General features: G+C 42.6%; 1 protein-coding gene across 1 annotated transcript in view; it reads right to left on the minus strand.

Moving 5' to 3' along the window:
- Positions 1-12,881, minus strand: part of LOC132864475 (NLR family CARD domain-containing protein 3-like) — a 1,256,659-nt gene that overhangs the window by 685,430 nt on the left and 558,348 nt on the right. Inside the window, exon 13 of the mRNA XM_060897892.1 lies at positions 6,221-6,270. Coding sequence (XP_060753875.1) covers positions 6,221-6,270 — 50 coding nt within the window. The remainder of the gene's footprint in view (positions 1-6,220; positions 6,271-12,881) is intronic.

A 12,881-nucleotide genomic window follows, 5' to 3' on the forward strand; every position in this document is an offset into this window, starting at 1 on the left:
CTTTGAGCAGATTGAGTTTCTGGAGCATCACATTTGTGGGGTCGATTAAATGCTCAAAATGGCCAGAAAAATGTCTCGACTATATTTTCTATTCATTTTACAACTTATGGTGGGAAATAAAAGTGTGACTTTTCATGGAAAACACAAAATTGTCTGGGTGACCCCAAACTTTTGAACGGTAGTGTAAGTTCTGCAAGGAGCCAGGAGAACAGGAGAGACAAATGAACAAGAGTCAGTGTGCAAGTGTTAGTAGACAGTAGAAAGACAAAAAAATTCTAGATAATAATAATAATAATAAGAAGAAGAAGAAGTTCAACTTATGTAGAGCCTTTCTCACACCCAAGGTCACTTTACAATTAGAGAGAAAAAAAAAGTCCTCCAAAAAGAGGGTCAGGATGTAATTCCAGTGGTGCAGCTGCCCACAGTCCCACCAAAAGGTGTACGAAGGTACGTCCCAAACCACCTGCATGGCCACTGCGATGCCATTGGGCAACATCGCTCAGAGCATCGCACCAAGCACAGAAGCACCGCCGCACAGAGCGCTGGACAACCACCATGTTAAAAAGAGCAACGAGCTCACTGGAGTCCATAGCAAGGAGCACAGGCATCACCCACGGCGGACCAAGGCCTGAGGAAACCGACGCCCAAAACTGGGTCCGAAGCTATGGTACACCACAACTGGCAAACAAAACATTAAAAACAAACAAACAAACAAAAAACATCAAATCATACAAACACAAAAAGAAAACAAGGGAAGGAAAAAAACAGAAAAATAAAAAGCTTGAATGAAAAGTAGCAGCCAAAACGTGCACAGCGTACTCTCAACTGGAAACGGGAAAAAAAAACTGAGTCAAGAAGTCTTTCTAGAGTTTCTTTGTTCATTTGGGTGATTCATTCAAAAAGATTCGTTCATTTGTTCCGTTGCCATTTCAAGTGCTTGTTAAAAGTGTATATACAGTATGTACAGGATAAGTTCTAGTTTCTGTGCAAAGCGTGAACATGAGTGAATTATCTTCACATGCAGGAAAGGAACTCCACTGTAAACTTTAATCAGAGTTCCGTCTCAACTTTGCCCTCCGTAGGCCCAGAGGTACCGCTGTTCTTCTACTCTGCCAAGCTTGGGGGGTTTTCATGAAGATCTTCTTCATGGTCTTTAAGAGCCCATCTGCCTCCTTCACCATCTCATCTCCCACACACACACACACACACACACACACACACACACACACACACACACAGAGGATTGTTCATCAGTGTCTCCTGTGTATAGATGCTGGAACAGTGTCTGCTCTGTAATGACTTTGTTGCTTATAAAAACATTTCTTAAAAATATGTAAGTGATGAACAGAATCTCAACATCTTGCCTTACAAACAGCTTGTAGCAAGGTTATGCTAGGTTATGCTAATGCTTAAAAAAGAAAAGAAAAAAGAACTGTCTCCAGCAGTACACTATGCACAATACACAATGTACTTGAATATGTAGAACCTTATTTTTGTAAGTTACTGACAAAAACTTCCTGTTTGGGATTCAGCAGAAAAGATGAGTTTCCTTACAAAGCCTTACATCAGTCAGCTGCCTCAGACGGGATCGTTTCCACTGAAATACGTAAGTGATGTAGGCAGTCGTTAGAGCATCTGGCCACCAGGGGGCCTCGTAAGCATGCAGGAATTGTGTTGAATTGTGGATATAGAGCATATAGTAATAATATCTTTTAGCGATAAGGGACAATTGTAACAATGATTGATGCTTTCACACAGCGCCTCCTTGTGTTCGGGGAGAGGGGGGAGGGGTAATGAGGACGGGTCAGAATCAGCCCTGATGCCAGAACCGGTTTGAGTCCCACCACGGAGTAAAAACAGCCAACTGCATTGTTGGTTAAACTCTTAGAAGAAACACCAAGAAAAGGCCCATCAGATTCTTACGCTAGGTATGGATAGTTACAGGGTCTTGCAAAAGTATTCACCCCCCCTTGGTGTTTGTCCTGTTTTGTCGCATTACAAGCTGGAATTAAAATGGATTTTTGGAGGGTTAGCGCCATTTGATTTACACAACATGCCGACCACTTTAAAGGTAAAAATTGTTGTTTTATTGTGACACAAACAATAATTAAGATGAAAAAACAGAAATCTGGAGTGTGCATAGGTATTCACCCCCCGAAGTCAATATTTTATAGAGCCACCTTTTGCTGCAATTACAGCTGCAAGTCTCTTGGGGTGTGTCTCTATTAGCTTAGCACATCTAGCCACTGGAATTTTTGCCCATTCCTCAAGGCAAAACTGCTCCAACTCCTTCAAGTTAGATGGGTTGCGTTGGTGTACAACAATCTTCAAGTTATGCCACAGATTCCCAGTTGGATTGAGGTCTGGGCTTTGACTCAGCCATTCCAAAACATTTAAATGTTTCCCTTTAAACCACTCCAGTGTAGCTTTAGCAGTATGTTTAGGGTCATTGTCCTGCTGGAACGTGAACCTACGTCCCAGTCTCAAACCTTTGGGCGACTCAAACAGGTTTTCCTCCAGAATTGCCCTGTATTTAGTGTCATCCATCTTTCCTTCAGTCCTGACCAGCTTTCCTGTCCCTGCAGATGAAAAACATCCCCACAGATGATGCTGCCACCACCATGCTTCACTGTAGGAATGGTGTTCTCAGGGTGTTGGGTTTGCACCACACATGGTGTTTCCCATGATGGCCAAAAAGATCAATTTTAGGCTCATTTGACCAGAGAATCTTCTTCCATGTGTTTGGTGAGTCTGCCACATGCTGTTGGGCAAACTCCAAATGTGTTTTCTCATTTATTTCTTTCAGCAATGACTTTTTTTCTGGCCACTCTTCCATAAAGCCCCGCCCACTCTGTGGAGTGTACAGCTTAAAGTGGTCCTCTGGACAGATACTCCCATCTCCACTGTGGATCTTTGCAGCTCCTTCAGTGTTATCTTTGGTATCTTTGTTGCATCTCTGATTAATGCCCTCCTTGCCCGGTCTGTGAGTTTTGGTGGGCGGGGCCTTCTCTTGTCAGGTTTGTAGTGGTGTCATATTCTTTCCATTTTGCTATAATGGATTTAATGGAGCTCCGTGGGATATTCAAAGTTTGGGATATTTTTTTATAACCCAACCCTGATCTATACTTCTCCACAACTTTGTCTCTGACCTGTTTGGAGGCTCCTTGGTTTTTATGTTGCTTGCTTAGTCGTGTTGCAGAGTCAGGGTCCTTCCAGAACAGGTTGATTTATACAGACATCATGTGACAGATCATGTGACACTTTGATTGAACACAGGTGGATCTTAATCAACTAATTACGTGACTTATGAAGTGAATTGGTTGGAGCAGCTCTTATTTAGGGGTTTCATACGAAGGGGGTGAATACTTTTGCACACTCCAGATTTCTGTTTTTTCATCTTAATTATTGTTTGTGTCACAATAAAACAACAATTCTCACCTTTAGAATGGTCGGTGTTTTGTGTAAATGAAATGGTGCTAACACTCCAAAAATCCATTTTAATTCCAGCTTGTAATGCGACAAAACAGAACAAACACCAAGGGGGATAAATACTTTTGCAAGACACTGTAGCTGTTTGATTTGTGTTATTTGAAAGCTAATGTGTTATTTATACCATTTTTAAAATCAAGTTTTTAATCATAATTTTAAGGAAAAATTATGAAGTCTATTAAAATCAATTTCTACTAATTATTATTTTGAGTAATTAAGACATTTGTAGCTAGTTTTCAGCTATTTATTTATTTATTTATTTATTGAAATAAGTAAACATGTCTGAGAAAGGAATGAGAATAATTATAAACAAAATTAATAAAAAATGTAAAAATTAATTTTATACAATTAGATTAATTTTTGCCTGTTTATGTAGTTATATGAAATTAAGATCCAGTGGGAAAAAAATGAACTTTGTGAAATAATAAGGTGAAGAATTTACATACAGATTAAATTCAAATTTTACAAATGCAATTTTAAATACTAACATAACATTTAAAAAATTTTTCCATTAATGCTTTTTTAAAGTGTTTAAAAAGTACACAATCCTCTGAAACATGTTCACATGTCTGAACTTTCATTAATTTCAATTTTGTCTGAAGTTAACGTAGTTAACGTAATGAAAGTCTGTGACGCTCAAAACTTTTTTTTGTGCAAAAAATTCATCCTCTTGCTTCAAACGACGATCTTAATCTTCATAATGAAATTTTAAAATGAACTTTGTGTAAAATATCAGCAGTGGTTTTGTTTTCATGCCTTTAACTTCTGACTGAAGCTTTATTTCATCAGCTATAGCTTTCCATTTTCAATCTTTAGAAGAGGGCGGGGCCTAGAGGGGCAGAGTCATAACAAACTGTACTGAGAAGGGAAGTGATTCCAGGATTCCATGGTGATGGATTTTGGCTTCTATAAATCACAGCTCCATCTCATGTCTCATTTTTCGAGTGTGATGTTCGTGTCAGAACAACATGACTAATAAAAATGCAACGATACGCAAAGGTGGACAAATTCTCAGTAACCATAAACAGATTAAACAAACAAACAAACAAACAAACAAGCAAACAAACAAACAAATATGAAGCACGAAATCTGGAAATTAAATAGTCATGGATTCTCAGTGTTGTGTTTTTTTTAATTATTGAATAATTTCCTTCTCTGTCTTTCTGTTTATTTATCTACGAATCATTTGATGTCTTTCTCATCCTCGTCTCCTTTCCTCGTTCTGTAAAGGATTGTTTTTGAGACGTGGTGAGACTGAAAATGCTTCAGGACTCATTTCAGACAGACAGCGTGATGAACGAGACAGACGGTGTGTAATAATTAACATTTGGTCCGTAATTAAAACTCATTTAATTCATTCATTACAGCACTCAGTCCTGTTTCATCTGGCCAGCTGTGTATCATCACATGCAGCACGTTATACATGGGCTAGATTTTCATATTTCAGATTTCATGTTCAGGTTTAGAGTGTCAAATGCTGAAGCTATGAGGCTAATGTTGCTAACAAGTAAAGGAAGCACATAGCTACCAGTTCAGCATCGTGTAACTCAGACAGTGTTGTAGCCGAGTCCAGTCTCGAGTCCTCATTGTTCAACTCCAAATCATTAAAGAAAATTTCGAGTCGAGTCCGAGAACAAGACTCCAATGGCACTATGTGACAGTGGCTGTTGCTGCCTTTATGTGAAAGCGTCTCTGTTTCTGTGTTGGATTAACGTTTCTGCTTGACTGCCCCATTTTAGTTAACAGGCTACAGATAAAAAAAACTTGTTCATCGCTCAGCAAGCCCCGCCCACTATCAACAGGGCAAATAACATAAGAGAGGGTTAACACTAGCTAGTTCATCGCTCAGCAAGCCCCGCCCACTATCAACAGGGCAATGAACATAGCATGTCACTTCCTTCTCTGGGTGGAGTCTTGTTAAATGATGATTGAAGTTCGAGGTCGTCCCCGTCGTCTCCTCAATAGTTCTTCTACATGTGGAACACACAGCAGTGCATTTTTCCCACTGCACGAGAAGTCTGTATAAGCAAAGCGGACAATCCTAGGGGCGTCTCTCCAGGCATTTTAGCGCCGTTAACGTTAGTTTGTTACTGAACATGATGTATGAACAGGTGAATGTGCTTCTCTTGTACTAAATTAGTATAAAAATTAATGTAGAAATGTATAAAGCTCTCATCTCACCTCATTATCTGTAGCCGCTTTATCCTTCTACAGGGTCACAGGCGAGCTGGATCCTATCCCAGCTGACTACGGGTGAAAGGCGGGGTTCACCCTGGACAAGTCGCCAGGTCATCACAGGGCTGACACATAGACACAGACAACCATTCACACTCACATTCACACCTACGCTCAATTTAGAGTCACCAGTTAACCTAACCTGCATGTCTTTGGACTGTGGGGGAAACCGGAGCACCCGGAGGAAACCCACGCGGACACGGGGAGAACATGCAAACTCCACACAGAAAGGCCCTCGCCGGCCACGGGGCTCGAACCCGGACCTTCTTGCTGTGAGGCAACAGCGCTAACCACTACACCACCGTGCCACCCATGTATAAATATCTTATGCCAAATTATTATGGCATGTTACAAAAAATAAAGAAAAAATCTGAGTCCTTGTCTCTTATTTATGAGTCCAAATGCAGTTAATGCACGAGTCCGAGTCATCAGTGCTCAAGTCCAAGTTGATTCACGAGTCTTTAAAATTAGGGCACGAGTCGGACTCGAGTACTACAAGCCTGAAAGCGCGTGTCTGAGCCTGTGTCCAGATGTATTTTGTTTAAACTTAGTTATTTTTTCCATCTGCATTTTAACTGTCCACATGAAAGTGGTGTTTTTGATCACTGTAAATGAAGCTTTTCACATTTTTAATACTCCATTTTTACTGTTTTTGTGTGGACGAGGAAAAAATATCAGTGCTTTGCATTGCAAAAACCTACGCACTGCACTTCTGAATATACTGTATGCAACAATGGAATATGATTAAATGACTACTATAGGACGATATGTATGCATAGAAAACTATATTTAACTTTTTAAGACATTTGTATTGAAATGCTAAACTGGTGCTGGATATTAATCAGTAAATGTAATGGTTTTTGCCTTTTTTTTTAAACATTATCCTGTTCAGAAAGTGGAAACTACTAGCTAGCTACTAGCTGGAAGACTATGCTAGCAAGATACTATGTGCCACTAACTTAGCTAACTGACGACTTCTCCAGGGTGACCAGACGTCCCGGTTTTACTGAGACAGTCCCGATTTGGGATTGTGTGTCCCGAGTCCCGACAAAAGTCTGTCGGGACACGGATATGTCCCGGTTTTCGCCACTCGCGACATTTGCGACTGAGCAGCGTGGGAATCATTAGCGGAGAAATGTCTGCATTTACTATTTTGATGAATTGACAGGAATCGCAAACTTTCCTGGTTACTGCCCCCTGGCCCTGTGGCATGGGTGTTTATTTAGCCACATTATTCCAGACCACAGAACGTGTTGCCATGCAACAATAAAATAAACATTAACTGGCGCGAATGTTCTTTGTTTAGCAGCTAGCAGCAGTAATGCCGCAGCAATTATGCTGAAAAGAAAATGTACCTGGGCAGCACGGTGGTGTAATGGTTAGCGCTGTCGCCTCACAGCAAGAAGGTCCTGGGTTTGAGCCCCATGGCCGGCGAGGGCCTTTCTGTGTGGAGTTTGCATGTTCTCCCCGTGTCCGCGTGGGTTTCCTCCGGGTGCTCCGGTTTCCCCCACAGTCCAAAGACATGCAGGTTAGGTTAACTGGTGACTCTAAATTGAGCGTAGGTGTGAATGTGAGTGTGAATGGTTGTCTGTGTCTATGTGTCAGCCCTGTGATGACCTGGCGACTTGTCCAGGGTGAACCCCGCCTTTCACCCGTAGTCAGCTGGGATAGGCTCCAGCTTGCCTGCGACCCTGTAGAAGGATAAAGCGGCTAGAGATAATGAGATGAGATGAGAAAATGTACCTTTTCCAAAGATTTACAGGGCACCTACCCCTTCCTCCAAGAGGCGCAGAACAATGCGCACGAAGTCTACTGCACACACTGTAAGTGTTCCTTCTCCGTAGCCCACGGTGGTAACGCCGATATACAGGATCACATTAGATTTTAATACGTAGATTTAATACGTAAATATACGTAGGCTAATGCATTTTGTTTAGGGTGGGTGGATTGACAGTCGCCTTAGCTTTGTTCCTGTGCTTTGTTCTTGTACTGAGTTGGGCAGCCTATGCTGCAAATGCTGTGCGCTCCTGTGGGGGCTTTCCTCGGGCTGTCGCCCCTCTCCTCCTTTACTGCTGTTTTGTTTGAGTGTATATTCTCAAATCACTTGTCTCTGTTTTGTTTCTGTTTAACACACCATTCTGACAGTTTGGCCATATTGCTGTGTTGAACAGCTTGTTGCACCTTCCATTAAAGTGTTCACTTTTGTACACATCTTCTTGCTTTATTCATTCAGTTGTGGGGAATGGTTAGTAAGGTTGATTCTGACCGAGGCTATGTTGAGGTCACATATCTACTTTTTAAGTTCATGCTATAGTGCATACAATTTTAGAGATATAGCCTACATGTGCATATGCATTCTTCTTGGTGTTCTCACAAACAGGTGAAATAAATCCGTGTAAATGTGGCCTATGGACATAGCCTGGCCTATTCTCAGCCATTACAACATCTGTTCTGACCATAATTTAACTGATCTGTATACCACTATGCTACTAGATAACAAAATGCCTGTTTGTTTTATTTCATGTGAGATGTTGATAAATGTGAGCTTCAACAAAATGATAAGAGCACCTCTCTGAGTGTCACGTTTACGTAAAAAAAAAGGTGTGCGTGCACGAGCATGGTCGCGCGCAAAAGTGTCCCGGTTTCAGACTCGGGAAATCTGGTCACCCTAGACTTCTCCGAATTGTTTTTAGCAAAGAGCAAATTTAGCACGTTTACTCCTTGTAGCTAGCTAACATTTTAATTGTCTGATGGTTTTCTGGGGTTAAATGCGTTCACTTTAACCGTGATAAAAAAATTAATTTAACGAAGTTGACATTCCTTAAACCCGAGTAAAAATACGGTGATTATAATTATAGTCCAAAAAGTACTGTTAGAGTGAATCATGTACTCAAGTGCTGTAATGAGGGTATGTGTAGTTCGGTACTATTAATGCGCAGTTTGGTACTATTAACCCTGAATGCTAAATGCTAACTGATGCAGTCACATGACCACTGATTAGCAATCCATTATGCTAACTGAAATCATAACACTGTCTGGTTATTTAAATACCTTTTTTAACGAGCTGAATCGATCCGTAATCCGACCCTCACTGGGATCACAGGTCGTGATTCAGACCCTTGCTTTATTGCATTTTATTTTTATGCGTTTGTGGCTACAGTGGAAATACCACGTGTCTCTACACCTTCCTTTAAGAGCTTGTATGAATCACGGGTGTTATTATCAGAGTTGTGTAAGAGAAAACAGGATATTGAACTTGCTATCACTTCTGCATGTTCATGATAACACACAACATTAAACACAACTGCTTTAAATGCAAAACACACCAGAGATGGCACCCCACCCCCGCCCACAACTTTGGGAAGCCATGTATCTGTAGCATGGCTATAATAAAAACACAATGAAAGAGTGGGTACATAAAAACCTCGCCTGAGCCACTTCGTGTGAATGTAATATGTTTAAAATGAAGAAAAAAACATCAGAGGTGTAATCAATAACAGCCGAATGAAGCTCCTCTGAAATCTGAAATGGCAATCTTCCACATTTCCCTTCAAACGCTGAGCGCAAAATTGGATTTTGAGATATACACAAATGCTCGGTTCATTACTCCGACAGGATTTATTCTGCCAATGTGTTTCGCCTTCTATTTGATTTCTGTCTCGATGGCGACGCGAACCACAAAATGACTTTTTTGGTGCTTACCATTTTTTTTTCTTCCTCACTCCATAAACAGAAAAGTTATTTTCAACTTGTGAGCTGACAGAACTGAAATGCCACAGGCCTCCTGTTTGTGAACTCTGACACCCTCTGACCCTTGACCTCGAATCATCAGGCTTCTGAGGAATTACTTCTGGGGTTTTTTGGTTGTAAATGAGATAAAACTATCATCTGGAGCAGCTCTGTTTTATTACTGCTGATCAAATCTGCTGCGACTGAAACTACTTTTTCAAAGTACAACCCCAAACCAGATAAAGTTGGGATGGGATGGAAAATGCAAATAAAAAAAAAAAGGAAGGAGGGATTTCTAAATTTACTTTGACTTGTGTTTCATTGCAGACAGAATGAACAGAATGTTTTGTAATAGGACAACGATGACAAAAAACATTACTGTTACAGTAAACTCACACATCCCGGAGTGTTTTATTCCTCTTACACCACAGCAATTTACCACCGATTACAATTTTTAATTCATTAAAGAACAACACATCTTTACAGTCCTTTTTATCCATTTATAGTTACATTTAATGTTTGTGGAACAACTGAGTTCCTGTTCTTACTTACATTATAGCAGCTATAAACTGTAAACTCTTCTGTCCTGAAGATGTCAGAAAACTTACAGCTTTACCTCTGAATCCTTAAAGTTAGATGGCCTTTCAGATTTTTCAAGTGTACTGTAGGTCATAAAAAGAATTTTCCCCATCACGTGGTGGGCTTTCCCCGTTCATGCAAGGCATTGTGGGATACAAATTTGAAACAGGAGAGAAAAATGGAGGGCGTGAGTGTGCGAATGAAACGTGAAAGAGCGACTACAGTAACGGAAAGAAAGCGAGAAGAAAAGACGTTATGTTATATACGAAGGAAAGGAAACACAGGACCAAACTAATAAATATGGGCGCTCAGCGAGCACCTCGGTGTGATCAGCTGTTCATTTAGCGACAGAATGATGGAACTGTCAGTGCACGCTCAAAGGGAAACCTGTAGATGGCAGTAATGCGACACTGTGGATGCCAGCTGCTGTAAAACCCAAAAGAAGAAGAAGGTAAACCTGCGCATGCGCACACGGACTTCCTCTGTCTGCTTGACTGCACGAAGCGAGCGATTTCATGCACATTATTTGCTTTAATCCCCTCAAATTAAATAACTTCCCAGCCACAGAATGGCCTGATATTTTGTGAGATATTATAGAAATAAACAGATTAGATTAGATTAGATAAAACTTTATTGATCCCTTTGGGAGGGTTCCCTCAGGGAAATTAAGATTCCAGCAGCATCATTACAGATAAACAGAGAAAAGAAATAGAGAAAACTTCTAGATAAATTAAAATAAATTAAGTATTTACATATACAAATATAAAAGAATAAGATATGGGGAAGAGAGGGAGGGGGGAAAGGGGGGAGAAGTGGGGTTAGGGTAAAGGGGGGGGGGGGGAAGCAGGAGAGGTATTGCACTTTATACTGCACATTGTCCGGTATTGCTTATTGTCAGGCTAGGCTACTGCTCCTTCCCGTCCTCTGTCCTCCTGTTCCCCCTCCTCCCCCCCAGAGAGGAGTTGTACAGTCTGATGGCGTGAGGGACAAAGGAGTTTTTGAGTCTGTTCTTCCTGCACTTGGGAAGGAGCATTCTGTCACTGAACAGGCTCCTCTGGTTGCTGATGACGGTGTGCAGAGGGTGACTGGCATCGTCCATGATGTTCAATAGTTTGTCCATAGACCTCTTCTCTGCCACCGTCACCAGAGAGTCCAGCTTCATGCCTACCACAGAGCCGGCCCGCCTGATCAGTTTGTCCAGCCTGGATGTGTCCTTCTTGGATGTGCTGCCCCCCCAGCACACCACGGTGTAAAACAGGACACTGGCAACCACAGACTGATAGAACATCCCCAGGAGTTTCCTGCAGATGTCAAAGGGCCGCAGCATCCTAAGGAAGTACAGCCTGCTCTGTCCCTTCCTGTATAAGTGATTGGTGTTGCAAGTCCAGTCCAGCTTGCTGTCCAGCCACAGCCTGAGGTACTTGTAGGAATCCACAGCCTCCACCTTGACTCCCTCGATCAGAACTGGTCGTGACCTTGGTCTGGACCTCCCAAAGTCAATGACCAGCTCCTTGGTCTTCGAGGTGTTGAGCTGCAGATGGTTCCTGTTGCACCACACAGCAAAGTCCCTCACCAGGCTCCTATACTCTTCCTCTCTGTCATCACTGATATACCCAACGATAGCTGTGTCATCAGCAAACTTCTGAATGTGACACAGCTCCGAGTTGTAGTAGAAGTCCGCGGTGTACAGGGTGAAGAGAAGAGGGGCCAGCACCGTGCCCTGGGGTGCTCCGGTGCTGCTAATCACAGTGTCAGATGTGATGTCCTTCAGCCTGATGTACTGCGGCCTGTCAGTGAAGTAGCTGGAGATCCAGGTGACCAGGCAGGGGTCCACTCGCATCCTGTTCAGTTTGTCCTGAAGCAGTAGGGGCTGGATGGTGTTGAAGGCACTCGAGAAGTCCAAGAAGAGGATCCTCACTGTGCCATTTCCCTTATCCAGATGCGAGTGGGCTCGGTGTAGCAGATAGAGGATGGCGTCTTCCACACCGACGCCTTCCCGGTATGCAAACTGCAGACAGTCCTGGGCATGTTGTACCTGGGGTCTGAGGAGGCTGAGGAAGAGCCGCTCCAACGTCTTCATCAGATGTGAAGTGAGTGCCACCGGTCGGAAGTCGTTCAGCTCACTGGGCCGATTCTTTTTGGGAACTGGAACGATACATGATGTCTTCCAGAGGGTGGGCACTCTCCCCAGCTGCAGGCTGAGGTTGAAGATGTGTTGGAGTGATTCACCCAGTTCAGCCTCGCAGGTCTTCAGTAGTCGTGGACACACCTTGTCCGGGCCTGCTGCTTTCCTGGGGTGAAGCTTCTGTAGTTGACCTCTGACCTGGTCTGCAGTAATGCATGGAGGAGTCTGTGTTGAGGTGGGGGAGGAGGGGGAGGAGGGGGCTGCTGTGATGACTGGGGGGAGGTGTGTTGAGGGAAGAAGAAGAGATGGCTGCAGTGAGGGAGAGGGTGGGGGGGACGTGGGCTGGTTGAACCGATTGAAGAAGTCATTCAACTCGTTCGCCCTCTCCACTGTCCCCTCAACGACTCTGGTCTTTGTATTGTGGCCTGTGATGGTTTTCACAATATATCACAATGACCACATTTCAGAGGGAAATAAATTTCACCGGTTTTATGAAATCGAAAGGCTGTCTCGCTTTAAAGCGCTGACACTGGAGGCTCCTTCTTTACATGTTCCAAAAATGTCTCCTTACAGAAAACCTAAATCTGTTTATTATCGTTGGAGCATCGGCTGTACACGTCCCTGCGAACGATCTGTTGCTAAAGAAATAAGTGCATTAATTACACTCCCTGGCCACTTTAATAGGAACTTGTTGTTGATTCTAAGATCCCTGTTCTTGGCTGCA

The sequence above is a fragment of the Neoarius graeffei genome, chromosome 17 (genome assembly GCF_027579695.1).
Source record: "Neoarius graeffei isolate fNeoGra1 chromosome 17, fNeoGra1.pri, whole genome shotgun sequence".
Classification (NCBI taxonomy): domain Eukaryota; kingdom Metazoa; phylum Chordata; class Actinopteri; order Siluriformes; family Ariidae; genus Neoarius; species Neoarius graeffei.